Below are 26,048 nucleotides of genomic sequence, written 5' to 3'. Positions count from 1 at the left end.
TCGATGTCGTGACAGAAAAACATTTTGAACAAATAAATCATTCCTTTGCGTAAAAAAAAAAAAAAAAAAAAAAAAAAAAAAAAAAGAACATAAACAGCTGTTTAATCCATGAGGACGGTGTTTACAAAGTCTTTGTAAGGCAGGGGAAGAGGTAGAACAAAAACATTTGAGCTGAAGCAGAAGGCTGGATGGATGTAATAATTGTTGGAACTGGATGACTTAGAGTAATAAGACAGAAAAATAAAAAAATATACAGTAATGCCAATATGAAGACAATCCAGTGAGAAGCCAAGGCCGTTGAAGAGTTGGTTGGTTTTTTTCCTGCGTTGTGCACAGGAGCAAGGACTCTCCATGTTTTAAACATGTAATCTAGATGTTTCCATGGCTGGTGACGTAGATAGATCGGTGCTACTCGTTATTAGGAGGCCACAGCAGGTAATACTGCAGGAGAGGCATTATGGTGTTTCTCTGTCTCTAGCTCTGAGGTCTGATGAGGTTTAACACGAGAGCCCTCTAGGTTCACAAGCACGGTGCGGGTCTGAGAGTCACTCGCTGTTGTAGGCCACGTATCCTCAGGTGCGGGTGAAGAGTGGATGAGAGAGAGAAAAAGCCTCAGAGAGTGAAAGTGTGGGGCGGGTTTTGTGGGGGGCTCTAATCTTTTAGACTTCCTTGCTACTCCACCGTTATTGCTTTTTCCTGTTTTTCACAGGCACTTCAGAGGGAGCGGGGCTTTGGTTGGAGAGTCCGGCGTTGACGGGGAGATGAGATGAGCGAGGAATGGCCGTAGTGACTGAAGAGGTGATTAACAGATGGTGTTAAAACTGTGCTTGTGAGCTCTACTACTGTTGCCTGCAACCGAAAGATACACCCCCCCTCCTCTTCCCCCCTTTCCCCCAGCGGTCTAGCAATCTGTCGCTGGTGCTTGAGTGAGCGGAGAGTGCTCTCCTCGTCCCCCTGCCGGGGTTACAACCTGAGGACTCCAAGCCTGAAGGTTGGGGGGGGTTGGTAGGGGGTCGGGGATGCTGAGGCCGTAGCAACGAGAGGGACGGGGAAGGCTCCGGGGTTATCCAGTCTCCCTCCCTGCTTCCGTCTGCAGCCGAGGATTCTGACATCAGTCCGTGTGGTTGTTAGCGTGCTTCTTGTCCAAAGATGAGGACGTCTCCTCCGCTCCGTCCTTGGCCTTGCGCCCTCCCTTCCCCGTCATGACCTTCCAGCAGCCGCGGGCGATCTTGTACATCCAGATAGTGTTCAGGATGTCCAGGGCGATGCAGGAGGTGATCCAGGCCACCTGGGCGGCCAGGCCCAGCCGCTCGAACTCCGGAGTGCCGAACGTGGCGAACACGCTGACCCAGTAGGACGGCATGACGGCGATGCGGACCAGGAAGAACACCGCCGCCATGGCAACGCCGTTTAGCACCACCAGCTGATCGGAGCGGGGGTATTTTAATGCCTCAAAGAACCACCTGGAGGGAGAGAAATGATGTCTGTTAAGAGGCGTGATGCGGATCAGCGGGGATGCCGAGCAACGGCTCGTTATTCAGGTGATTTAAAAACAAACTCGTCTCACCTTTGGTTCACAAATGGTGTCGACAACTCTGAAATAAGACGGAAATTGGCAAAATAGGGAAGCACGCCACGAGTCTGAAACAGCCAAAGACAACACACATTTAATAAGACACACAAAAAATAAAAATCAGGGGGGATGGTGGATTTTATCATATGGGGACAGATAATTTGTGCTGATTACAAATAATATAATATATTACAAATAATAGCAGTGACCAAAACACCTGCAGAAATACTGCAGGAATGACATAGCAGCAGTTAAATGCAGCCTTCTGTAAGCTTTAAATATCCACTGGAATTACATCAAATACATCAAAACACAACAATTAAAAACTGTTTTCTGAACTTATCAATATGACTCTGTCCTTCACAGGATAAGTAAAATGGATCACTGCAAAAACTCACAATCTTAAGAATATTTGTCTTATTTCTAGTTAAAATGTCTCATTTTTGTAAAAACAATCTCATTACACTTAAAACAAGACTCATCACTGGAAAAAACAACAATTTTCACCTGTTTCAAGTAGATTTTCACTTAAAATAAGTAGAAACATCTGCCAGTGGAACAAGATTGTTTTGCTTGTGAGAAGATAAATCTTGTCCCACTGGCAGATTTTTCTACTTATTTCAAGTGAAAATTTACTTGAAACAGGTGAAAATTGTCAAATAAGTTATTTTTCTGGTGTTATTTTTCTGGTGATGACTCTAAATGTTGAAATAGCAGTAAAAGCACATTCATTGATGAAATGACAGGATGGCAGTTTTACAGGGGGGATGATTTGGACCGTTTTTATTTCATTCTTTCTTTATTCTCATCCCCCCTCATCTCCAGTACTGTTTATGAGTCACCACAACCACACAGGAGTCTCTGAAGAGAACCTTCTACAAACCGAGTAGGAAAGTGATGACGGAAATTAAAGCCACAATAATCAGATGTTAAATAAAATATACTTCACATGACCCGTCTTGTTTCTACAACTAAACTAACTGAGTTAACATGACCCTGAGGGCGCGGGCAGCGTGATCTCTGGCAGCAGGTGAGGAGTGTGAGACCTGCAGAACCGTGCACTCACCAACACGTATCCATAGGCGTACAGCGCCGCCAAGTGGTGGCAGACGAAGAAGCCGTCCCCCATAGTTCTCCAGTTACACGCCAGCAGCACGAGGTCTGCAGAGGGGGAGGGAGGAAAAGCATGACAAGGACGCACGAGCCAGGGAAATATCACCGGCTTTCTAACCTGTGCTGACAAACTGGGAGGTTTCTCACATCGGCTAAACAAGGTTGCCCTGAGTGTCAAACATGAGTGTCAAGAATGCACGTTTATCTGAAATAAAATCATACCATCTGATAGTTGGAAGTGGATCTCTTTTGAGTTTGACAACACTGCAAAAATTAAAAATCTTAAGAATATTTGTCTTATTTCTAGTTAAAATGTCTCATTTTTAGTAAAAAAAAAAAAATCTCATTACACTTAAAACAAGTCTCATCACTGGAAAAAACAACAATTTTCACCTGTTTCAAGTAAATTTTCACTTAAAATAAGTAGAAAAATCTGCCAGTTGAACAAGATTTTTTTTCTTTTAATGAGAAGATAAATCTTGTCCCACTGGCAGATTTTTCTACTTATTTCAAGTGAAAATTTACTTGAAACAGGTGAAAATTGTCAAATAACAAGTTATTTTTCTGGTAATGACTCTTGTTTTAAGTGTAATGAGATTTTCTGACTAAAAATTAGACATTTTAACTAGAAATAAGACAAATATTCCTGGTAAGATTTTGAGTTTTTGCAGTGCATATACAGTATATACATCTACACATACATATACATATATAAAGAGAGAGGTCCATTTTAGAGTCATAAACCCATGTTTTGCTCACAATAGAAAACAGAACCCATATCAAATGTTGAAATTGAGTAAATTTGCCATCTTGCCATCTTAGAAAAAAAAAAGATGTGAGCTCAAATTTGATGGCAGCAATGTTGGATCAGGACTGAATAAACCCCCTCCAGATATCCCCTCCTCTTTAATCATCTATATATGTTTGGGAAAGGACAACAGCGGTTTTTGGAGGTTTGGCAGAAGAATGATGATGACGGTGACACAGCAAATGTTTCCAGACGATGAAAGGTCTGAAGTGCAGGCCGGCCACTTCAGCACCTGCTCTCTCCCGCCACAGAGCCAGGCTTTTGTGACGGATGCACTACTGCAGTTTAGCACCGCCGTGCTGGGAGTTGCAAGGCCTTCTTGGGAAAAAGAAATAAAAAAAAAAATGTATCTGCATGGAAGAATATGCTGCTCTGAGTGTGTACACACTGTCCCTTTGAGCATTCATGTTTAACTTCCACATGTGCGTGGTGTACAGTCCACAGGAACTACTGCTGTTGGACTGATAACAACCACAAGCCCACTCTCCTCTTTACTCTGGAGGATGTGGCATCCACCAGACAAAACTCATTTTCTGGCCACAACACACTCTTCCACTTTGGCTCACTTCATTTCAAATGAGCTCTGGCCCAAAGAAGATGGCAGCTTTTTGGTACCACATTAACATACGGCCCATGATCAGGCAAATCGTGTTCTGAAACAGACTTCCAGGGGTTTTCCTGAACTACGGAGTTATTTTTGTTGCAGATTCATACCTTTGCGCCGTTTCCTTTAATGACGCTTTCCCACTAGTACCTACTCAGCCGGACTCGGCTCGGCTCCACTCGGTTTTGCACTTTTCCACTAGGGTTCTAACGTGCCGAGTAGATACTTTTTCTGTATCTATTCTGCCGAGGTTCTAGGTGGCTGAGTCGGCTGTATCTGACATCATCACACTACAGACCACTGATTGGTCGGGGGGTTGGAGTCAGACGTCTGAGTCAGGAGGAGGAAATCAGAGAAAGAGCAACTCTGATGGCTTCTTGTTCATTTTATTCGACCAGCAAAAGTCTGTCTCCTGATCCAACTCTGAGGGTCAGATGTTCATAAACCTGGTGCTGAGGAGAGAATTAAAAAGGGATCTTGACGGGTGATAAGAACGACCAGATCTACCAGGAGCTCTGTCACTTCATAGCTGCTCACGGCTCCAGCTGACTTTTCAGCAGCGCCGAGACAAACTAAAAAAATTAAAAAGCGTCGCCGCTTGAAGCTTCTCGCACTCATTTTTTAACTTGATATCGAACACAAGCCACAGACCCAGCAGCACATCTATCATCTCCTCCAGGTTCTACATCTTTAGTGTTGTCTTCTCCGTTTAGATCACACAATCAAATACGTCACAGCAGCTTCACTCCAACCTCCTACTTCTGATCCAGGTGCTGAATTGTTATGGAAAAGAAACCAGGCTGAGATGAGTAGAGCCGAGTAGGTTCTAGTGGAAAAGCGCCATTAATGCCAGCTAAAACACCTTTGAGATATTTGACGTCAAATATAAACTGGGTTCATTTTTATCAGAAAATTAAAGAGACTTGCTTTCAAATTATGCTGTTGGAGCAATATTGTGAACAAAATATGGGTTTATGACATTTTCAAATGATTGAATTCTGTTGTTGTATTTAAAATGTATAAAACATCCCAATTTGAATTGACTTTGACCCCCTAATGCAAGCACAACCACATCTTTCCTGGATCAGAGCCCAAAGATATGAGATTTACACACGATGACACGCTGTTGTGTCAGAAAAAATATGTGATATGTAAAGCAGCTGCAGGGCATGGAAAGGATTGCAATAGGTCAGCAAAGTGAGCTGTGACCCGCTGTCCTCGCTCAAGTGTTGAGAACTTGATATGTAAACTGGATGAATCAGAATCCCAATGACTTTACTGATCCTTGAGGGGAAACTGGTTTTTGTTACAGCAGCTCTGACACAAATGTTCAAGAAACCATGAAAACAAGGCGGCGATGCCCTTTGCTTCGTGTTCCAGGGGGAGGCGTCGGGGCGAGAGGTTACTGGGATAAAGCTTACATAATTCCTTGTGGTTCTAAAAAGTACTACAACAGTAGTAGTTACTTCAGCGTTTAGGTCCTTTTCACTTGGTGTTTCTGCAAAAAACACTCAAGAAGAAGAAGAAAAAAACAAAAAAACGTACCGTAAACGAGGTAGCCACAAGTTATGGCTACATTCAGTTTCACAAGGTTGGGATCGCCCCTGTGGATAACAAAGAAAACAAACATTAGAAGTTCTTCCAGCAGAGTTCTGATGTCATCCTGAACGTTAAACAGCAAACAGCTACTGGATATCGATCACATGATCTAGTCCTGCAAAGCAGTGGCGCCACCATGGGGGGGCCAGGGGTGGCCATGCCCCCCCTATAAATCTGCTGGCTACCCCACTGGCCTCAATTTAAAAAAAAAAGCACAACACTTACCGGTCACATAGATTCTATCGTCAGTTATTCGTTTCATCCCAAATCTTTTGGGCCAAATGCACATCAGTAGGCGTTTTTTTAAGTATTTCTGAACATAATAATACAAAAAAATGTAAATTAATATATTTAAAAAAAATAAAAAATACACACACACAAAAAAAAAAAAAAAAAATAATATATATATATACGGTATATATATATATATTCAATTCAATTTTATTTATATAGCGTCTAATACAACAGAGTTGTCTCTAGACGCTTTACAGAGACCCATACCCAGAACATGACCCCCGAGCAGTTATTACATAAACAATGGCAGGTAAAAACTCCCCTAGTGGGAGAAAAACCTTAAGCCAAACAGTGGCAAGGAAAAACTCCCCTTTAGGAGGGAAGAAACCTTGAGCAGGACCAGGCTCATAAGGGGGGACCCTCCTGCCGAGGGCCAGACTGGTGGGACAGGGACGGCAACAGCACAGCAGGCAGGTGGAAGCAGCAACGGGATGACCAGGGGTGGGGAGCGCAGGCCAGCACGCAGCTCCCGAAGCTCCGGCCCAATCAGCAAGTCCCAGGTTGGGGTGCAGGGTCAGGGAAAGACTTGTGCTCCGTAATGCAAGCTACAAGCCACCCACGACCACCTGCAGGGTATATATATATATATATATATATATATATATATATATATATATATATATAAAATAAATATATATGATATATTAAAATAACACTTGCCGGTCACATAGATTTTATCGTCAGTTTCTTTAAGTATTAAGTATTTCTGAGCCTAATAATAATAAATATAATAATAAAAAAATATATATAAAAAATATATATGATATATATATATATATATGCCTTACGTTTTTTACCAACATGGTATTAACCATTAAAATATATGCAGACAAGTTAGAAAGTAAAAAAAAAAAAAAAAAAAGAAAAGTATTTCTGCGCCTGTATACTACAACAGTATAATACATTCCTGTAATGATGGCTTTTAGTTTTGGTGTCCACCCCAAGAATTTAAGTGGCCCCATCTGGCCCCCCCTAGGAAACATTTTTGGAGGCGTCCCTGCTGCAAAGAATACATGCCGCCCTTCTGCAGACCGACGACTGTGAGGATGTTAAAACACCGGTCATGAATCATGCAGGATGGTCAGCCAAGGTTGACGGTCTAAAGTGATGAGCTGGCTGTAAAACTCCTTTATACGATTAGCTCTTAATTAAAACCCATAACTGGCTGACAAGACCGGGAAAAAATAGACGTGTGCTTATGATGAATATATAATGCAAACAGCTTTCTGAGAAAGAATATGTGCATCACTTTGCTGCTCTCCTTTGACAACGTCTCTGAATAAATCGGCCCCTTTGTGAGCGCCGTGCTCTGCTGCCTGTTAGGTGTCCCTGCACAGAACATCTGTTCAAAATAACAATAGACGTGTCTCTGCTTCACTGGTTATCCAATCCTGGTGTCAGTCACGCGTATCGGATAGCAAATGACTCGCTAACAGCTTGTGTAACTGGACCTCACGGTACACATACTATACAAACATGTACACACACACACACACACACACACTAGCACAGGCCTGGCCAGCTAAACTGATTAGGACACTGCACTGACTTCCATTCATTATGGACCTTGACCCAACCAAAACCTACTCATTATTCTAAGCTCAACTCCGGGATCACTGGCTCTTACAAGGTCAGTTCATTTTGTTTCCAATGAGGAACTAGAACTGAGCAAACACACACACACACACACACACACCCTTACAAACAAAACTGTACGATAGCAGACCTGAGTCACCAGATAACCTGGGTTCACGTCAGTCACATTTTTAATCAGAAAATTTGATTTAATAACTTTGATTTCACGGAAACACATTTCATTAGTAAGCGTGTGTGTGTGTGGCATGAATGTGTGTGACACACTGACCAAGCGCTTAGTCAGCAACTTTGAACCAACTTGATAACACTTATTGCATTTGGCTACTTTTTCTCCATTTGTACATTTCACTGATGCCTCGTCACCCCCCGAGCTTCCCCCGTTATCCTGTATCACTTTACCTCTGCACTGACAGAGACGCATGGAGCAGATATCAGGCTGAACATCTTGAGTGATAGCGAGAGTTCACAGACTGCCGTCACAAAGTCCAAAGTCTTTTCCATAATCGCATCAGGATGATCCAGGTTCTGGTAATCAAATGTACAGTAAAAGCATGCGCCCTCATATGATCAGCTGACTGGAATTTACCCTGGGAAGAGATAGAGTGACGTTTACACAGGGAGTGTACTGATAGCACGGCACAAAAGGCCTTACGCTCACGTCAACAAATCTGCATTTAAGTGGCACATGGACTTTTTGCATTCTCTCTTTATTAACCCACATTTATTTTGTGCACGGATGATCTAATATTCAAAGATTAAAGACACAAAGTCCACATTAAAGTCATCCAACCAGATATACCAGACCAGGAATACTCACACCTACGGGCAAATCATCAATTAACCTCGTATGGATGTTTGTGGACTGTGGGAGGAAGCCGGAACATTAAAGTCATTCTCAACAGAAAACGCTGATGCCACATAGCCACAAAATCCTCATTTGTGTTTGTATCCGTTACTTAAAAGCCACATTCAGCAGGCGATCGTTATTAAAAGAGCATCCACAAATGTACGAGTCGAATTTCTGTCAAAACATAACATTCAGACTTTCAGATGCAGCAGGTTCCCAGGGTTGTGTTGAGGGTTGCTCGCGTACGTTTATATCTCAGAACGTAACCTCTGTGGGGGGAAATAAAAAGAAAGATATTCCCACATTATTCGCCCCATTTTCTTCTGAAAACGCCCCAGTCTGTCTGTCCACGTCGCTGCTTCCCACTGCTGCCATCGGGCGGCTTAGATAAGACACTGGAAAATGCCCGGGATCAAATACGACTGGAGCACATAGACCTCTGTGTGGAGAACACTATCCCTACCAGAACAGCGAGTGCAGACTCTGGATCACCAGTGACCCGAAAAGCTGCTGAACAAGAAGAAGAAGAGACCCTTCGGGGAGGGAGACCATGTTGAGGAGTCTACAAAAACAACTTCATGTCAAAATTAGACAGAGGAAGGACGTGTACGGGAACAGCTGGAGAGCAAGCTCCGGCAGAACAATGTCCGAGGTGTTCGGTCAGGGATGAAAAAGATCCCGGGCTTCAAACAGAAGGGAGACCAGTCACGTGGGAGTCTGGACAGAACCATTGAACTTCAATGGGTTCAGCTCAGAAAGAAGCTCGGCATCTGTGACTGTGTTTACATGCAGTCACTAACCCTTTTAAAACCCGAATATTACCAATAACCCGGTTTTGCACGGCCATGTAAACACCAATAACCCCTTTGAATAACCCGAATTTGCCAAACAGAATATCCCCATCAAACGGAACATGAATTTGTTTTCTGCGCATGCTCTGTTCACAAGGAATCTTGGTCTTTTGAGTCCAGGAAGTTCTTATAAACACAGAGAAACGCAAGACCACGCCACACTTTTGGAGTGAGGAGGAGACTAAATCACTTCATAAATGTAATGAAGGATATGAACATTTCTGCATTTGTAGACGGTAGAAAGTACTGGGATAGTGAGATTTAAAAGAAGGTGAGCGAAAAGTTGCGCGAAGCAGCATTTGTTTTGAATTTGGATACAGGAAGAAGAAGTGGAATTGACGGAATTGCGTCATGAAGTTCGCCGTTCGTCGCTGGTTTGATCCAGATATCTCAAATGATTAATTACCATGTAAACAGGGATAACCCTGTTTGCTCACACATGGAAACAGAATATTCTGAATGTTTCAGTAACCGGAATATTAGCAATAACCCGAATTTTGACTGCATGTAAACGTAGTCAATGTCCAAGATGTTTGGTCAGGGATGAAAAAGATCCCGGGCTTCAAACAGAACCAGTCACGTGGGAGTCTGGACAGAACCATTGAACTTCAATGGGTTCAGCTCAGAAAGAAGCTCAGCATCATTCTCTACCGGTTCCGGCCATGCAGACCTCTTACCCTCCCTGGACCAGCAGGGAGGCTTCTGCTCCATTGCTGCTCCATTGTCGTAGGGCGTGTCAGTGAGGACAGGGGTCCGAGTACAGAGAGCTGCTGAACCACGCTGTGGCAACAATCATCTCGTGTTGAACGTGGCCAACAAAAAGGACAAATCGTGGATTTTAGGAGGTTCAGGAAAAACTCAAATAGTATTTCCATCATGGGAAAAGAAGTGAAGGTGGTGGAGGGGTATAAATACCCAGACCAGTGTTTCCCTGCTCAAAAGCACCCGATCGGATGGCTGTCAGCTTGTCATCAAGGTCCACACAAGTCCTCCAATGGCCCACCGATTTGAGCCAGGTGGACTGAAGACGATGCTGTCAGCACAAAAAGGGACACAGCAGACTGCACTCCTTGCTTTGGTCATAGCAAGATTTCACATATCTTCTACAGTTCAGTGGCAGAGAGTCGAGTCCCCACCTGTAGCCTCTTTTGAGGCAGCAACGTCGGAGCCACAGTCACAGTCTGTGGCTCCGATGTTCTGGGGAGTCTTCTGCAAAACAGACAGCTGCAGGAGAAAACCTTAACCACAAAGTAGAATTTACTGAACTTTGAAGTTGAGACCATTATAAATCATTTCAAAAGTAAACAAGTCAGTTAGGAAGGAATTATATTTAAAAAAAAAAAAAAAAAAAACATACCCTACAATAAATGGGTGCATAAATGTGCAGCCCCTTAAAGTAATACTTTGTTAAAGGACTTTTTCATTTAATCACAGCATTCCATTTTCTTGAGTTCACACGTGTCATCAATCAAAGAGACTTTGATTAACCCCAAATAAAATCTAGCTTTCCTAGCATGATTGTCCTTACATCTACTCGGTTGGTGCTTCAGGAGAAGCCCTGGTGCACGGAGAGCTTTGAACGCATCAAAAGGGATCTCATTGTTGTAATGTATCAGGAGAAGGCACCAAAAAGGCTTCCACAGCACCGGGCATACCAAAAACCAATCAAATCAATCAAAAGGTGCTTCAACATAATACACTTAAAAACCCAGCATTTTGTAAGTTAGTTGTTTTGTTTTTTTAAAGGATATTTCCCCCTGATTTATTCGTTTTTCCCAATATAGTTATACAGGTTACACATGGGAAAATATTTGAAATTATTTAGGGTGGACTTGTTTTTTAACATAACAGAAACCTGACATTTTAACAGAGGTTTGTGTATGTGTATGTTTGCATCCACATTAGTGTGCTCCTTATTTAATCTTATTAGCGTGAATGTTACGGCCTATCAATAGTAATTACTTGGGCATGAAAGTGTACTTTGGCATTTAGTAGAGGCTGTTCACTGGGACATGATGCAAGTACTAAATCACTGGGAATTTACAGTAAAGTCCAGAAAAACAACATTAATTAACACACAACACACTGTCTTGAACATTGAGAAACACACACATACACACACTTAGTTTGTTGCTAACAGCAACGCCAGTGATGAATGTCTATGCTCTTAAATTGAATACGGAACAAGTAAAAGAAAACGCCTTAGAGAATAAGTGAGGCTAGGGATGCTAGTGGGTTCTTGCATGAGGCCAGATATCTTTAACCCTGAAACTTGGCCCCACGTTCTCTTCAATACGCCACGAGCACGTGGAGTCCAAGTTCAGGTACGCTAATCAAGAAATGCAGCAGAGGAAAGGTCATCAGACAGGCAGCTTGTTAAGCGAATGGATTATGATAACGGTGTAAGCTGTAAGCCCTGCTGCGAGGCAGCTGAAAACAATGCTGCTTTCTCACAGTAGCCGCTCCGACACAACAGAGAACAGCAGGCCGGGAACAGCACCGCTGTGTGACAGGCCTTAATGATGCTGTAATACAATCGGATTGACTGGAGCACAAAACGCTCGCGCCACGAGCTGTGGTGTTGAAACGAGACGAGCCTTAACATATTAGAGAACTGCTGGGCATTGCTGCTCGGGGAAAAGGATACGCGGAGAAATCTGACTACAGATGTGGAGAAATAACTTTCCTTGGAACACCGATGCAAAATGATTTCAACAAATTATTAGGTGAAAAAAATACACAATTAAAACTGCAAGCAGCGATGAACGGGCCCTCGCGCGTGCAATTTTCACCAATAAAAGTCAAGGACTCAAAACTAAGTCCGATGACACCACCCATGACTCTTTAGGTCAAAACATTCAAAAGTTATGGCAGAAAGTAGGAACTATCAAATATCGACCAATCAGATGAAGGGGGGGCGCGCTTTTTGGCGTCCATCGTCGCCACGGTAACGCTTTTGGCTGAGAAAAGTAATGCGCATCGTCGCAGGATCGAAACGCACATTTTGTTGTATAACACACCTGGGTGCACGTTACGATTAGGGCGAAGAAGCGGCCGAAGGAATGGCATAAATTGCGCCAAAATTACACGATTAATTCAAAATGGCCGACTTCCTGTTCGGTTTCGGCCATGACACCAAGAGACTTTTCTTTAACCCTTGTGCTGTCTTTGGGTCAAGGGAGGGTGAAGGGAGAAAAGATGGAATGAAGGAAGAGAGAAAAGATGAAAGAAAGGAAAGAAGGAAGTAAGGAAGAAAGGAGAAAAGAAGGAAAGAAGGAAGGAAGTAGGGAAGGGAGCAAGGAAGGGAGAAAAGATGGAAGGAAGGGAGAAAGAAAGGAAAGAAGGGAGAAAAGGAAAGAAGGGAGGAAGGAAAGGATAGAAGGGAGGGAGGAAGCAATGGAGAAAAAGGAAAGAAAGAAGGGAGGGAAGCAGGAAGGAATGGAGAAAATAAGGAAAGAAGGAAGGAAAAGCAAAGAAGGTCATAAAGGAATGAATGACAGAAGGGGGGGGTAGGAAGAACAAGGAGTAAAGGAGGGTAAAAAAGGAGGAAAAGAGGAAAGGAAGGAGAGAGCATGGCAGGAGGAAAGAAGGATAGAAGAATTGGGTCATTTTGACCCAAAGACAGTACAAGGGTTAAGTTGCGACATGATACAGGTGTGTACTGATTTTCGTGCATGTACGTCAAACCGTATCGTGGGGCTTGAGACACAAAGTATTCTAGGGGGCGCTGTTGAGTGATTAGCCCATTAATGCAAACCATTAAATATAAACATTTTTGCCAGGCCTGGCTTGCGTGCAAAATTTGGTGACTTTTGGGGCACGTTTAGGGGGAAAAAAGGCCCTCATTTCGTCGGAAGAAGGAAAAAAAAAATCCTACAGATACAATAGTCAGTGCTCGGGCCCTAATAAAAGTAAAAGCAGAGACACTTTGTTGAGGTGATTGGTGTTATAGCTCTTTCCTCAGTCAGTACTGTAGATGGAAACGGGTAGTGTAGAGATGGAGGGAGGGAGGGAGGAAGGGAGGGAGGGCGATAGCGCCCCCCTCCCCCTTTCCCCACTCCTCTGCTTCTTAACCATCCCCCACTACTTTCTCTTTCCTCCCCGTCTCCCGGTCCATCAGTGACAGTGGCCATGGCCAACAGGAAGACAATGAGCGAGGGAGGTGTGCTGCATTGATTCGACAGCTGGAGAAGTGGGCTACAACAGACTGCTAGAGGCAGGAGGACACTCACCAGGCCCGGCTAAGGAGGGGAAGAAGGGAATAGGGGGGCTGGGTGAAAGACTAAGCTGCTGTTACCAGCAACCAAAATGAATCTTGCTGCCGGGAAGTGAGTCTGATAAAAACAGCCGGAGAGGAACAGAGTGGAAAATGAGAAGAAATACGAGGGAGAGAGCAGCGCTAAAAGAATAAAAGTGAGGTGGAAATAAATGAAGGAACAGGCTGTGATAGCTCACTGAGATAAAATAACTGAAGAAGAAACTGATGTCATTTTAAAGAGTCATTGTGGCAATATAAAAAAAAAGTCAGCAGGAGAAAGAGAGTGAAAAAAAGGACAAGGAAGAGAAAGTGATCCAGTGAATCTGCAGCTCTCTGCAGACTCCTCTGACACATTAGACCCAGCATCTTCCCTTCCTACTTCTTTTTTGAAGGGATGAACACCTCTTTGTGGCTGCCGACGGTATTAACTTCCAACCCTGACAATCCTCCACCTCTCATTCACCTCTCTTTCACCTCTTCATCCCTTTATCAGACTCTCCCCTTCCCATTTGGGCTTATTGAGGCTGTTAGACCGACAAGGCAGATGTGGATGAGAAGACAGGTTTCTCATGAAAATATAAAACAAATAAGACTATTCTCTGCCTTTTCTGTAGCCTTATAAGATGTAAAAGCTACCAAGACTGACCGTTTATCACCACACAGAGCTAATCGGTCAGAAAAGTTCCAACTAGAGCTGCAACTAACGACTATTTTAATAGTCGACTAGTCACCGACTATTGAAACGACTAGTCGACTATTCGGATAATTAGTCTTTTTTTTAAATTTAGTATGAGGTTGCTTTAATTATGCAACTATGCAAATGATAATAAAAACAAGAAAGATGGTACTAGAGGCCTGCTGTAGCGGGACTGTTTTCTTCATCCTGCTCCCGCCCGCATCCGCAAAACTCTGAGAATTTATGCTGCACGATAATAGAGATGCATAGATTTAGTGTCTTCTCCCGTCCTGCAAAAGAAACGTCCAGACAAATCTATCTGATTTAATGTTAACATGATCATTGTGGAGTTTGATGGATAATTGACAGACTGACTGAACGTTAGATGCATCATTGTCATCATCACACAAGCTTTTTCGCCTTTCGCGCATCAGTTACGATTGAGGTTATAGCAACGAGAGTAGCTGTGAGTGGCTCAAATAATACTAATAAATAAATAAACAAAGTTAACATATGAAACGAATTAATTTAACAAATGAAAATAGGCTTAATATCTTAAGGCGAGTCCGTTTCGTTGAACACTCCGCAAAGCAACGTCGGCTTTGCAAACCTTGCAAGTCATCTTTTTATTCGCCGTATCGAGGCTAAAATGCTCCCAAACTTTTGAAGTTTTATTACGTGCAGCTGCTGAGACGCTATCGTGCTGCGCGACTCTCTGCAGAGATTGTATTGAAGTGAGACGCCTCACTCCATTGTAAAAACACGTCTGGCGACAATTGTCGACAATGGAATTCATCGTCGACAATTTTGATTATCGATTTTTGACGACATCGTCGACGAATCGTTGCAGCCCTAGTTCCAACGGCTCTATGTATTTGTAGTTCCCATCAAAAAGTATGTTTTTATTTCATTAGTCAGTAGTACTGAAAAATTCCAATTAATATTTACAGTTAAATGTTTCTGTTCAGTTCATCTTACCAGACAGGATTGGCGTTGACGGCGTCATCGAACCACAGGATGTATAAACAGAACAAACCCACAATCAAGGCGTGCACAGTGGACACCAACCTGGGGATTGACACACACACACACACACACACACACACCATCACATTAGTAAACACCACGGCAGCCGCTCAGTGTCTGTTCATGTTTGTATAATAAACACAATTACTTCTATGCTATCCCCTTGCGTTCAACTGAGTACAACTCTTCTTTTTTTCTTCCTCTCTGTGTGTGTGTGTGTTAATCAGGCCTGTGACAGCATCACCCCTGACCTTTGGAGTGCTTATCTGGGCCACTAAAATACTCTAGAGGTCCAACGGCTCTTATCTCCTCTCCACCATAATCACAGTTCGTACACTATCAATGAGCAGCCTCTGGGGCGGCCCGCGGGCTAGAGCTGCTCGCTGAGCCCCGGCCAGCACTGGCTCAACAAACGGCCTACTGTACCAGTCCATTATTAGCATTCTGAAGTGGCTCGCTATGAAGTGGTCACAGAGGAAGTATTGCTGGAGGAATCAGGTGAAACGGAGACTCAGTGAGCGTGAGTGGAGCCAAGTTCATATTTACCGTGTATTAATATGACATAAATGGACGTGTTATTATAAATAGCCGAACAGACTAATTGTAGAAGGCACATGCTCGACAGAAATATCCAATTGGCACTCTCTTATCGAATGCTTTCTCATCTTATTGCACTTAAATAGTAGTTACATAATGCTCTGATTCCCTGTGCACTGCCTATTTCGCAATGTGCTCTGCCTTTGAGTTGCTCTGGCCTCCTTGCTCAATGCACCCCATTCTCTGTGTTACAGACGGAGTAGAGTCAGCTATTAATGGAGGATGACGTATCAGCTGACAGCAAACAGATGAGAGAGAGAGCGGGTAGAGCGAGAATACAAATACAGTGAGAGATGTCGAAGTTCCAGCTCTCTAGCTGGAACTTTTTGCTCTGGCCATCTTTCACATTACAGCTGTAGCGATGTGTGACGGTGCGTTTGCTTGAAGCCCACAGTGGTCTGTTTATGAGCTGCATTAGCAAAAAAGGGGTCAGTTTGATAAGTATCCCTCATCTCTGCAACACTATACAGCAGTTTCATGTCAAGCGGTTTACGTATAGGGGTGTAACGATACACTAATCTCACGATACGGTACGATACACGATATTGAGGTCACGATAACGATACAATATTATAGCAGGGTTTTTTTAACAACCTTGAATGAGGAACATATGACTGGAAAAGAATTGTCTTTTATTTGAAAGACACAAAATACAAAACAATACTATGCGTTTGCCCTATTGTTCCAGTTTGTAATGCTTTATAACTGTTTAAGTTTTAAAGAGAAAGCCAGGCCAACCATTTTCCACAAACTGAACTAAAAGTAAATGTCAGGTTTGCATTATGCATCTTCAGTTTCATACAAGTACAAATATTTTGCCACAAACTGAATAGTTTCTCTCATGTATGATTTGACTTTTTTCTTTTCCAGAAATTTAACAACTAAAATTAAATAAATAAATAAAAGTAAATAAATACATACAATTTTACATCATAAAAAAAGATTTGATTCGTGCTGACCTTATAAGTGTAAGAGGAGATTTATTTTTGTTAAGAATGTTATTTTGGTAATTCAGGGTTCATTATTTTATAAATATATTCTTTATATTCTGATGTAAATCAGGGACTATAATGACACTAGTCAGTTTATCTGTAGTGATTAGTCTGTTTTAGATTGGGCGGAGTGATACGCCACAGTACGGCACTAGGTGCTGTGTTGATGTTCTAAAATCCTACACTGTTGAGGGACATTAAAGTACACTGGAAAGGGGTCAGTTTGATAAGTATCCCTCATCTCAGCAACACTATACAGCAGCAGTTTCATGTCAAGTGGTTTACACATGAGGAGAAAATTCATTTACAGAGTAGATGTGAATGAGAGAAGGTCTGTGGGAGAGCGGTGGTTTCCTGTGACAAACCTGGAGTTCCACTCGGTCAGCTTGGTGAGAGGTAGCCGTCTATAACCCGGTGCGATGGCAGACGAGACCCGCGGGCTGGCCACAGAGAAGAGGAGCTGGAAAGTCACAAAGCTACCAGCTACCACGGCCAACTCTCTTGTCTCCATCACTCACCTAAACATGACATGAGGTGGAGAAAGGCAAAGGGGGTGGGTGTTGGAAGGATACACACTGACAGGTTCAGTCGGACACTATCAGTCATCTTGGGCAGCGACAGAGGAGTAGCGGAGGTGGCAGTGGTGACGGGAGGACCGAGCTGCAACCGGCGCGGTGCGACAAGCACACAAAGCAAGACAGGAAATGGAAAAGGAGAGACAGGGGGAAAAAAAAAACAACAAAAAACAGGAGCTGTGTCATGAAAGTGAGCACTGCACAGAGGAGGAAAAGGAAGATGAAAGGAAAGTGAGAGGAAGGGCGACAGGAGGGAAGAGTGACATAAAGAAAATGCATGTGTACACTAAACAGCAAAGCATTATCATTGGGAATGAAAGGTCTCCATTATGCACATTTTGCAAGGGGATTACAGTGAGTTGTTTAGCACACACTAAATATCCCTAAGAAGAAAACAAAAGCTTGAGCTCAGAAAGAAAAGAGGATTTGAGATGAAGAAACTGGTTCAGCTCATGAGACGGACTGCATAACAAGTGTTAAGGCTGCATTTTACTTCGACCATTTAAAACAGTCGTGTGCAAAGCTAGCTCCCTCGGTTTAATCCCATGTTTTGTTTTGCTATTTTTCTGTTTGTGTATGTGTAAAAATGTAATAAAAATCATGTTACCATAGTGGGCTTTAGTATTAAATACAACAATATCATATATATAATCCAGTTTAACACCACAAGACAGGCAAAAGCAAAATACAATACATTATGTTCCCTTATGCGTTGTAGTTTAACAAAGCTGAAAACAAAAAGTAAAACCAATATAAACACCAACAATGATGATGAGGACAATACTAAGCTCTCCCATGATCTGATAGCTTGTACAGGACTGTCTCAGAAAATTAGAATATTGTGATAAAGTCCTTTATTTTCTGTTATGCAATTAAAAAAAACAAAAATGTCATACATTCTGGATTCATTACAAATCAACTGAAATATTGCAAGCCTTTTATTATTTTAATATTGCTGATCATGGTTTACAGTTTAAGATTTAGATTCCCAGAATATTCTAATTTTTTGAGATAGGATATTTGAGTTTTCTTAAGCTGTAAGCCATGATCAGCAATATTAAAATAATAAAAGGCTTGCAATATTTCAGTTGATTTGTAATGAATCCAGAATGTATGACATTTTTGTTTTTGTAATTGCATTAGAGAAAATCACAATATTCTAATTTTCTATGACAGTCCTGAACATCCACCTTCAGCAGCAATAACTTGTAGCTGCATCATGTATGACTATCATTGTCCCCTTTTCTTTTTTTTTTAAATAGAACATTGTGTCAATTCAGTTCAGGTTCAGGTTTTTGCACATTTGCTTCTACATAGCTCTGTCAAGGTTTGGACTTTGACCAGGCCATTCCCAAATTCTGATTCATTTTCAGTCATTCCTGCCCTGTTGCATGAGCCAATTTCAGCCCAGCTCTGTCAGATATGGTCTCGCGTCTGCCCCTTTAATACACGGATACTGTACACTGAGGAGCTAGCGGTCAAACCCAGATCATTTCCTCTCCACCGCTGTGCTTGGTAGTAGATGTGAGAGGTTTCTGCTGAAGTGCCGTCGTTTGACTCCGGGCATTAGGGCCAAAAAGCTGCACTTTGATCGCATCTGCGCTAAAGAAATCGTTCCAAAAGTGGTTTTCAGAGATGCAATTTTGTGTACCTCAATCACAGGTTCATATTCTTTTAGACCGAAGGGGCTTTCCACAGGAAAACCAACTCTCAAACAAACCACGAGGGTTTTTCGTGTACCGCTGAGCAATGCATGGCCAGACCTTGGGGTTACTTTGCTGCGTGTCCACTCCTACTACAGCTACAACTGTCTTGAATACTTTCAGCTTGTAAATGTCTCACTGAATGTTTGAAATTTTTTTTATCTTTTCCAGATTGATGTGCAGCAACAATGGTTCTCTAAGACCACTGCTTACGTATATCTTTTCCTCTTGACATTGTGTTAACGCAAACCTCAAAACATCTGCTTTTATAGAGCTCTGCTCATCTGCTGATGATCAATTCATCAGATCCACCACTATCAGATTATTTGTATGGTTTTACACACACATACACAAATAAATAAATGGGACTAAAAGAGAGAGTACCGTACTACCTTTTGCAGATACCTGTATTATTCCTAAAATTATGTACATTTTATGCCAACTAGGGGTGGGTATTGGGAAGGGCCTCACGATACGATACGCATCACGATACTTGAGCCACGATACGATACACATTGCGATATCCCGATTATGCGATATCCCGATTATTATATTCTACATAGTTCACCGAAAAATTTAAAAATGCATTACACATCTTAAAATCCAAGTTGTATATATGTACATCAGATGATAGTGATGGATCTTAAAATCCGAGTTGCACGTTCATCAGATTATAGTAACAATTCATGGGACAAACTGAGTCAAAACAATGTTTTATTATAACTATAGAAGCTAAAGTTACAACTTATTTGTATATGTTTTTCATATTATTTACATCATATGAAATTAACATTAAATTTAGTATGAGGTTGCTTTAATTATGTGGCAAATGATAATAAACACAAGCAAGATGGGTACTAAAACCAAGGACAGGCACAGTGATCAGTCAGTATAGATATAAATCCATAAATAAATAAACCTTTGTCCATTATTTTTCATTTTTTAAGGACAGGCAATTGTGTTATATAAAAAATAAATTATAAAATGAAATAACATGTGAAATAAAACCTGAGCTCAGTGCAGGGCCCTCCCAGGGTTGGTAGAGTGGCAATGCCCAGGACTGTCACTTAGGTAGGAGCACTGGGTGATATAATGGGAAAAAAATTGGGGATATAAAAAAAAAAAAAAAAAAAAAAAATCGATATTCAAATTTTTAATATCGATATTGAATCGGCTGGAAAAGTATCGCGATATATTGCCATATCGATATTTTTGCCCACCCCTAGTGCCAACCCCATGGAAACTAGTAGATCTAAACCCTCACTGTGTGCAGACTGGCTGACAAGAGTTTTTGTACATTCATTAATGTCAAGCACTCCTATCTTTTTTTGATCTGACATCACTAGTGAAGATGGACCTCTTCGAAATAAGTCGATGCCAGAGTGTAACCTTTTACTAAACTTTTGAGACACTAATATACTAAATATGTATAATGCATCAGTGTAACTCTAAAATTCCTTGAATTTATTACTATTCTTATCATGATCGTCATTATTATTATTAAATAAAACACTGCGAGGCAGCAAGAGTTTAGTATGTCCTTGCTGCATGGTTGAGTAGGCAGAACACTAACGGAAGGCTGTCGTCGTCATGAGGCCAGGTGGGATCAGCAGTGCGTGAGCCGGTCCATGTCAGCTCAGTCAGTATTCAGTTGTCACCGTCACATCACTTTACCCTTCAAACTCTTGTTCACTGTTAAAAAGAAAAGATCATCCAGACCCTCCAGTGATACAACAGAAGCCAGCTTTGTGATAAGCATCAAATGTGGAATCAGCAGGTTCTCTTAGTTGAGAAATGACAGAAAGAATTATTCCTCCTGACATGGAAATGAAACAATCATTTCATTGTAAATAAATAACACCAGTAATAATAATAATAATAATAATAATAATAATAATAATATAGAAGGACAGACTTTAAAAACACACCACAAGGATGAGATATTGACTGTTAAGTAACAGGTGCACTTAGCCATTATAAGAAAAACTGCATATAACAAATAAAAAGAATAATTTGGTCCCTGCTTTCAAAAATCAAGAAGTGTAACTTTTTTGTCCTGAAACACATTGGAACTCATGCATTTTAAAAAGAAAATGCCTTAAGATTTCTAAATTCTTAAAAATAATTTGGACATTAATAAATCATTCATTAAATGTTAATGCGGTAAGAATTGGGAAAAAAAAACCAGCAAAAAAAACATGAAAAAGTGTTGAGGTGAAGCTGATTTATTAAGGGCTCCTAAATTTGTTTTGCAAACCTTAACAACTCAGTGAGATGCATTTTTCCTATTTTAAAAGTTAAAATAGAACTGTAATATTTTGGTTAGATCCACATGAAACATACATAAAATAACTTGAAGGTATCAATTTAACACTGACTGATGAAAAATCCAACATTACTTTGATCTGTGGTTCAACAGAATCATCATCATCATCATCATCATCATCATCAACAAATGAAACTGGCCTGGACAGACTAGTCGGTACACCTAGGGAGGACTGCAACACTGAACACACCTGTAATGCCAATTACAGGACATACTTTAGTTTAACATGCCACTATGATCAAAACGTTCAGTCAGTGTGACTAAAGGGTGAAAATAGTCTCTGACAGTTGTCAGTTTACAAAAGGCTCTGGGAAAGGTGTTTTGTTTAATCATTCATCCTGAAATATAATTGTTGGGCTGTTTTTAATGTTTGACTAGTGTATCATGTTGGAATTACTAGTCACCAGTTTCTTGAGAAAAACTGTTCCCTGTGTGTCTGGCAACAAACCAAGAGCAGAACATAAAAGTAATTATACTTGTCTTTCCATTACATTTCAACCAATTAAATTCTGTTGATTGCAATATGTGCACAACAGCCTGTGAGGTAACACGTCCTCGGGCTACTTCTTGTATACTGACCTTCTGGTCCCCTCACAAGAAAAGCATGGTTATTTTTTCTGCTTTTTGTCAAGGGCTCAGTAAATGCATATAGTGTAGAAATTGTGGGAATTGGTGTTGAATGTGTGGACTCTAGACAGATGCAAAATCAGGATTTGGACTTCAAATGTCAATTTGAAGGATGTTCAAAGACAGCTTTCTCAAAAGAGATACGTGTCCGTCTCCATTATCCACAAGAGCAATGACTTTAATGTCACTTGTTGCCCACAGGCTCCTCGTGACACGTGCAGTTCCTCACACTGGCTCAAAAGATGGTTGCGAAATGTGACTATTTGGTTACAGTCTCGAGCCCTTGAGCCCATAATGAGCTTTCCTCTGTTCTGTATTAATGTCAGCTGCTTCGTCAGCACTGGTTTGGACTTGAAACTGATACATGCTGCATACACTGCAGTTTTGATTAAAATCGCAGAAATTATGCAAAACTACATTATTGCTGACAAATCATTTGGTGAATGACAAATGTTACAGCTGGTTTGCAGACATAACAGCAAAAACCTGACATGTTAAATATTGCTTTTCAAAACAATCCAAGCCATTTTAACGTGTTCCAAATAAAAGAAACCCGCTATGACCTGAGGGGGAAACTCATGTTTGAGATGAAGACAGCAAGAACAAATATTAAAAAGATGTACATCAATTAAGAGAGGAATTTTGAATAGTTGTGACCTAAAACTACCTAAAAATGCGCAGTTCTATCTTCAAGTTTAAGGAAATGTTTAAAGAAAATATTGTAAATGAATATAAAACATAAAACTTGTTTTGTAAAAAAGTGTGTACAAGCCAAAACAAAGATTCATTCATTCATTCAACCTATAAGTAGCAGATGGCACTTTCAGTATGTATGCAGCATTAAATATTGAATGTAGTTCATATAAACTGCCATGCAAAGAAAACACAGTAACAAATTGCTGACGACAACGAAACGCATGTCAAGTCACAACCATTTATATCCATCAGTACGGATATGCCATAATGATTTCAGCTTTGATTAAAACCATTAAATAATTTTCTGATGTTTGCGTTGGTAAAATTCAAACATCTGCAAAATAAAACATCAACATGTACATTAACAGTTATGGAACCAGCCAACTAATTGAAGACACTGCAAGAAGTGCAGCTTCTCCTTCAACCAGGTTGTCAAAACTCTAAATTACCCAGTAATGTAATCAAGGAACGCTGAAGCAGTAAGAGCTATAATATCATACCCTAGAGAAGTGGCTATGCTCATTCCCGGGTCGGTGTTGATCAATTGCAGCATGTGGCTGAATAATTCAAAAGGTTAAATATTTGTTTTCAAAACAATCCAAGCCATTTTAACCTATAAGTAGCAGATGACACTTTCAGTATGTATGCAGCATTAAATATTGAATGTAGTCTATATAAACTGCCATGCAAAGAAAACACAGTAACAAATTGCTGAGGACAACGAAACGCATGTCAAGTCACAACCATTTATATCCATCAGTATGGATATGCCACAATGATTTCAGCTTTGATTTGATTGATTTTGAGTTTTTATGTCGGTCCATTTGGATACAACATAATAATAGTCCAATATTTTAAATGGCACCGAAGAGGTATAGGCTGAAGCCAAGGCTTATTATGCCTACCCTTTTATGAACCTCAACTCAGGAGGTTATATACAAAACAAAACTAATAATTTGGATTCAAACATTGAAAAAGAATGGACATACAGGACTGTCTCAGAAAATTAGAATATTGTGATAAAGTCCTTTATTTTCTGTAATGCAAAAATGTCATACATTCTGGATTCATTACAAATCAACTGAAATATTGCAAGCCTTTTATTATTTTAATATTGCTGATCATGGCCATGTAAACCATAATCAGCAATATTAAAATAATAAAAGGCCTGCAATATTTCAGTTGATTTGTAATGAATCCAGAATGTATGATATTTTAGTTTTTGTAATTGCATTACAGAAAATCACAATATTCTAATTTTCTGAGACAGTCCTGTATAAGTAGCAGATGACACTTTCAGTATGTATGCAGCATTAAATATTGAATGTAGTCTATATAAACTGCCATGCAAAGAAAACTAACAAATTGCTGAGGACAACGAAACGCATGTCAAGTCACAACCATTTATATCCATCAGTATGGATATGCCATAATGATTTCAGCTTTGATTAAACCAATTAAATAATTTCCTGCTATTTTTTTCTTTTCTTAGAGCTTTGGTAAAACGCAAACATGTACAGGACTGTCTCAGAAAATTTGAATATTGTGATTTATTTATTTTCTGTAATGCAATTAAAATTACAATTACATTACAAATCAACTGAAATATTGCAAGCCTTTTATTATTTTAATATTGCTGATCATGGTTTACAGTTTAAGATTAAGATTCCCAGAATATTCTAATTATTTGAGATGGGATATTTGAGTTTTCTTAAACTGTAAGCCATGATCAGCAATATTCAAATAATAAAAGGCTTGCAATATTTCAGTTGATTTGTAATGAATCCAGAATGTATGACATTTTTGCATTACAGAAAATAAAGGACTTTATCACAATATTCTAATTTTCTGAGACAGTCCTGTACATTAACAGTTATGAAGCCAGCCAACTAATTGAAGACATTGCAAGAAGTGCAGCTTCTCCCAGAGCTTCAACCAGGTTGTCAAAACTCTCTAAATCCTCCAGTAACGTAAATCAAGGAAAGCTGAAGCAATAAGAGCTATACCATCATACCCTAGAGAAGAGGCTCATGCACATCCCCGGGTGGGTCGGTGTTGATCACATGCAGCATGTGTGTGAATAATTCATGGGTGTTCTCCACCTGGCCGGCCGGCCCTGCTCTCCTCACTGCGGCTGACAGCAGCCTCCCCTCCCGCTCTGACCTTGTTCCACCGGAACATCCTGCTGCTGTCAGCACACCGTGACCCCCTGACACATCGACCGAGCACAAATGATGGCGGTTCAATTTACCCCCACCGGTCTCAGCTGGGAAATCCAAGCCGGCTCCAGCTCCAGCTCCAGCGGAGGAGCCGCATTGCAACAGAACAGCGAAGACCAACAAGTTTTGATCCGCAGGATCCCCGAGGAAAGAGCAGCAGCTGGATCACGGCGTGAATACTAATGCATTAAAGGGGGGGGATTTATGGTTCTGCGTTGGCCTACGTGCGTAGGGTACGCGGCGACGCGCACCGTACGCACGTAGGCTACGCCGTCAATTTAACGCAGAACCATAAATCAGCCTTTTTAGTGTCACTGCTCCCTGCTCTAATAATCATGCACCGTCCGTGGCGGGTTCGGTTCATGGTAAGCGGTCCCGTTTACCATGAACCGAACCCGCCAGGGGACGGTGCAGCCCCACGTCTAAGCGTGTACGGTGGGGTTTGCTCGGCGTCTCCTCCACTTTCTCCAACTCTTCGTTAGCTGTACTAGCTGCAGGTCGGCTACAGCCACAGCCGCCCGCCCGCGCAGGAACAACGGCCGGGGGGACGCGGGGCTCCGGCGAGCCTCGCCCCCCTCTATCCCCTCCTCCTCCCCCGGGTAACGGCGGGGCTTGCTCACCTCCTCGTCTCGTCGTTGCCATGTGTGTTCACCTCGAGGCCGGTAGAAAGTTTTTACTTGTTTTATTTTGGCACTGACAGTCCAGGAACGAGCCGTGACGTCACGCCGCCCCGCCCCGCCCCCTCCCCAAGAGGACACGCCCCCTCCTCGCGGCGGGGCCACGCCCTCTCCCGTGAAGACACGCCCACACACACAAAGGGAGACATAATAATGAACATAGGAACATGTTGAGAATGGAGACAGATATGAAGCATCTTCATATGGCTGAGCAACTTACATTTATTGAAGATAGAAATTTATTAATGTAGGTATGTTTTTTCATTTAAAAATAAGCTTGAATTTTTATTAAGTGCGCCTACTAGTAAACATAGCAGGTTCCTCCCTTTCTATTACATTTCTTTGGTTTTGAAAGTGTTAAAAATTGAGGCCACATCATACCTGACACCTC

General features: G+C 41.4%; 1 protein-coding gene across 3 annotated transcripts; it reads right to left on the bottom strand.

Moving 5' to 3' along the window:
• tlcd4b (TLC domain containing 4b) lies at window positions 1-25,695 on the bottom strand. Of its 3 annotated transcripts, none has more exons than XM_061711805.1 (7): window positions 25,013-25,148; window positions 17,200-17,352; window positions 15,198-15,287; window positions 5,644-5,702; window positions 2,640-2,734; window positions 1,568-1,641; window positions 1-1,463 (listed from the first exon to the last, which is right to left on the bottom strand). In XM_061711805.1, exons 2-7 carry the CDS (start codon window positions 17,343-17,345, stop codon window positions 1,112-1,114), a joined length of 816 nt encoding a protein of 271 aa, XP_061567789.1. In that variant the 5' UTR covers window positions 17,346-17,352; window positions 25,013-25,148; the 3' UTR covers window positions 1-1,111. The 3 variants fall into 3 exon arrangements, with proteins under 3 accessions (XP_061567789.1, XP_061567787.1, XP_061567788.1); XM_061711803.1 differs by lacking the exon at window positions 25,013-25,148 and adding an exon at window positions 24,776-24,903; XM_061711804.1 differs by lacking the exon at window positions 25,013-25,148 and adding an exon at window positions 25,601-25,695 and having other exon boundaries at window positions 2-1,463.
• Window positions 25,696-26,048: the final 353 nt, after the last annotated feature.

The sequence above is a fragment of the Cololabis saira genome, chromosome 21 (assembly GCF_033807715.1).
Source record: "Cololabis saira isolate AMF1-May2022 chromosome 21, fColSai1.1, whole genome shotgun sequence".
Taxonomy (NCBI): Eukaryota; Metazoa; Chordata; class Actinopteri; order Beloniformes; family Belonidae; genus Cololabis; species Cololabis saira.
The sequence above is the reverse complement of the archived record's forward strand: the minus strand, read 5'-3'. Positions and strand labels throughout refer to the sequence as shown.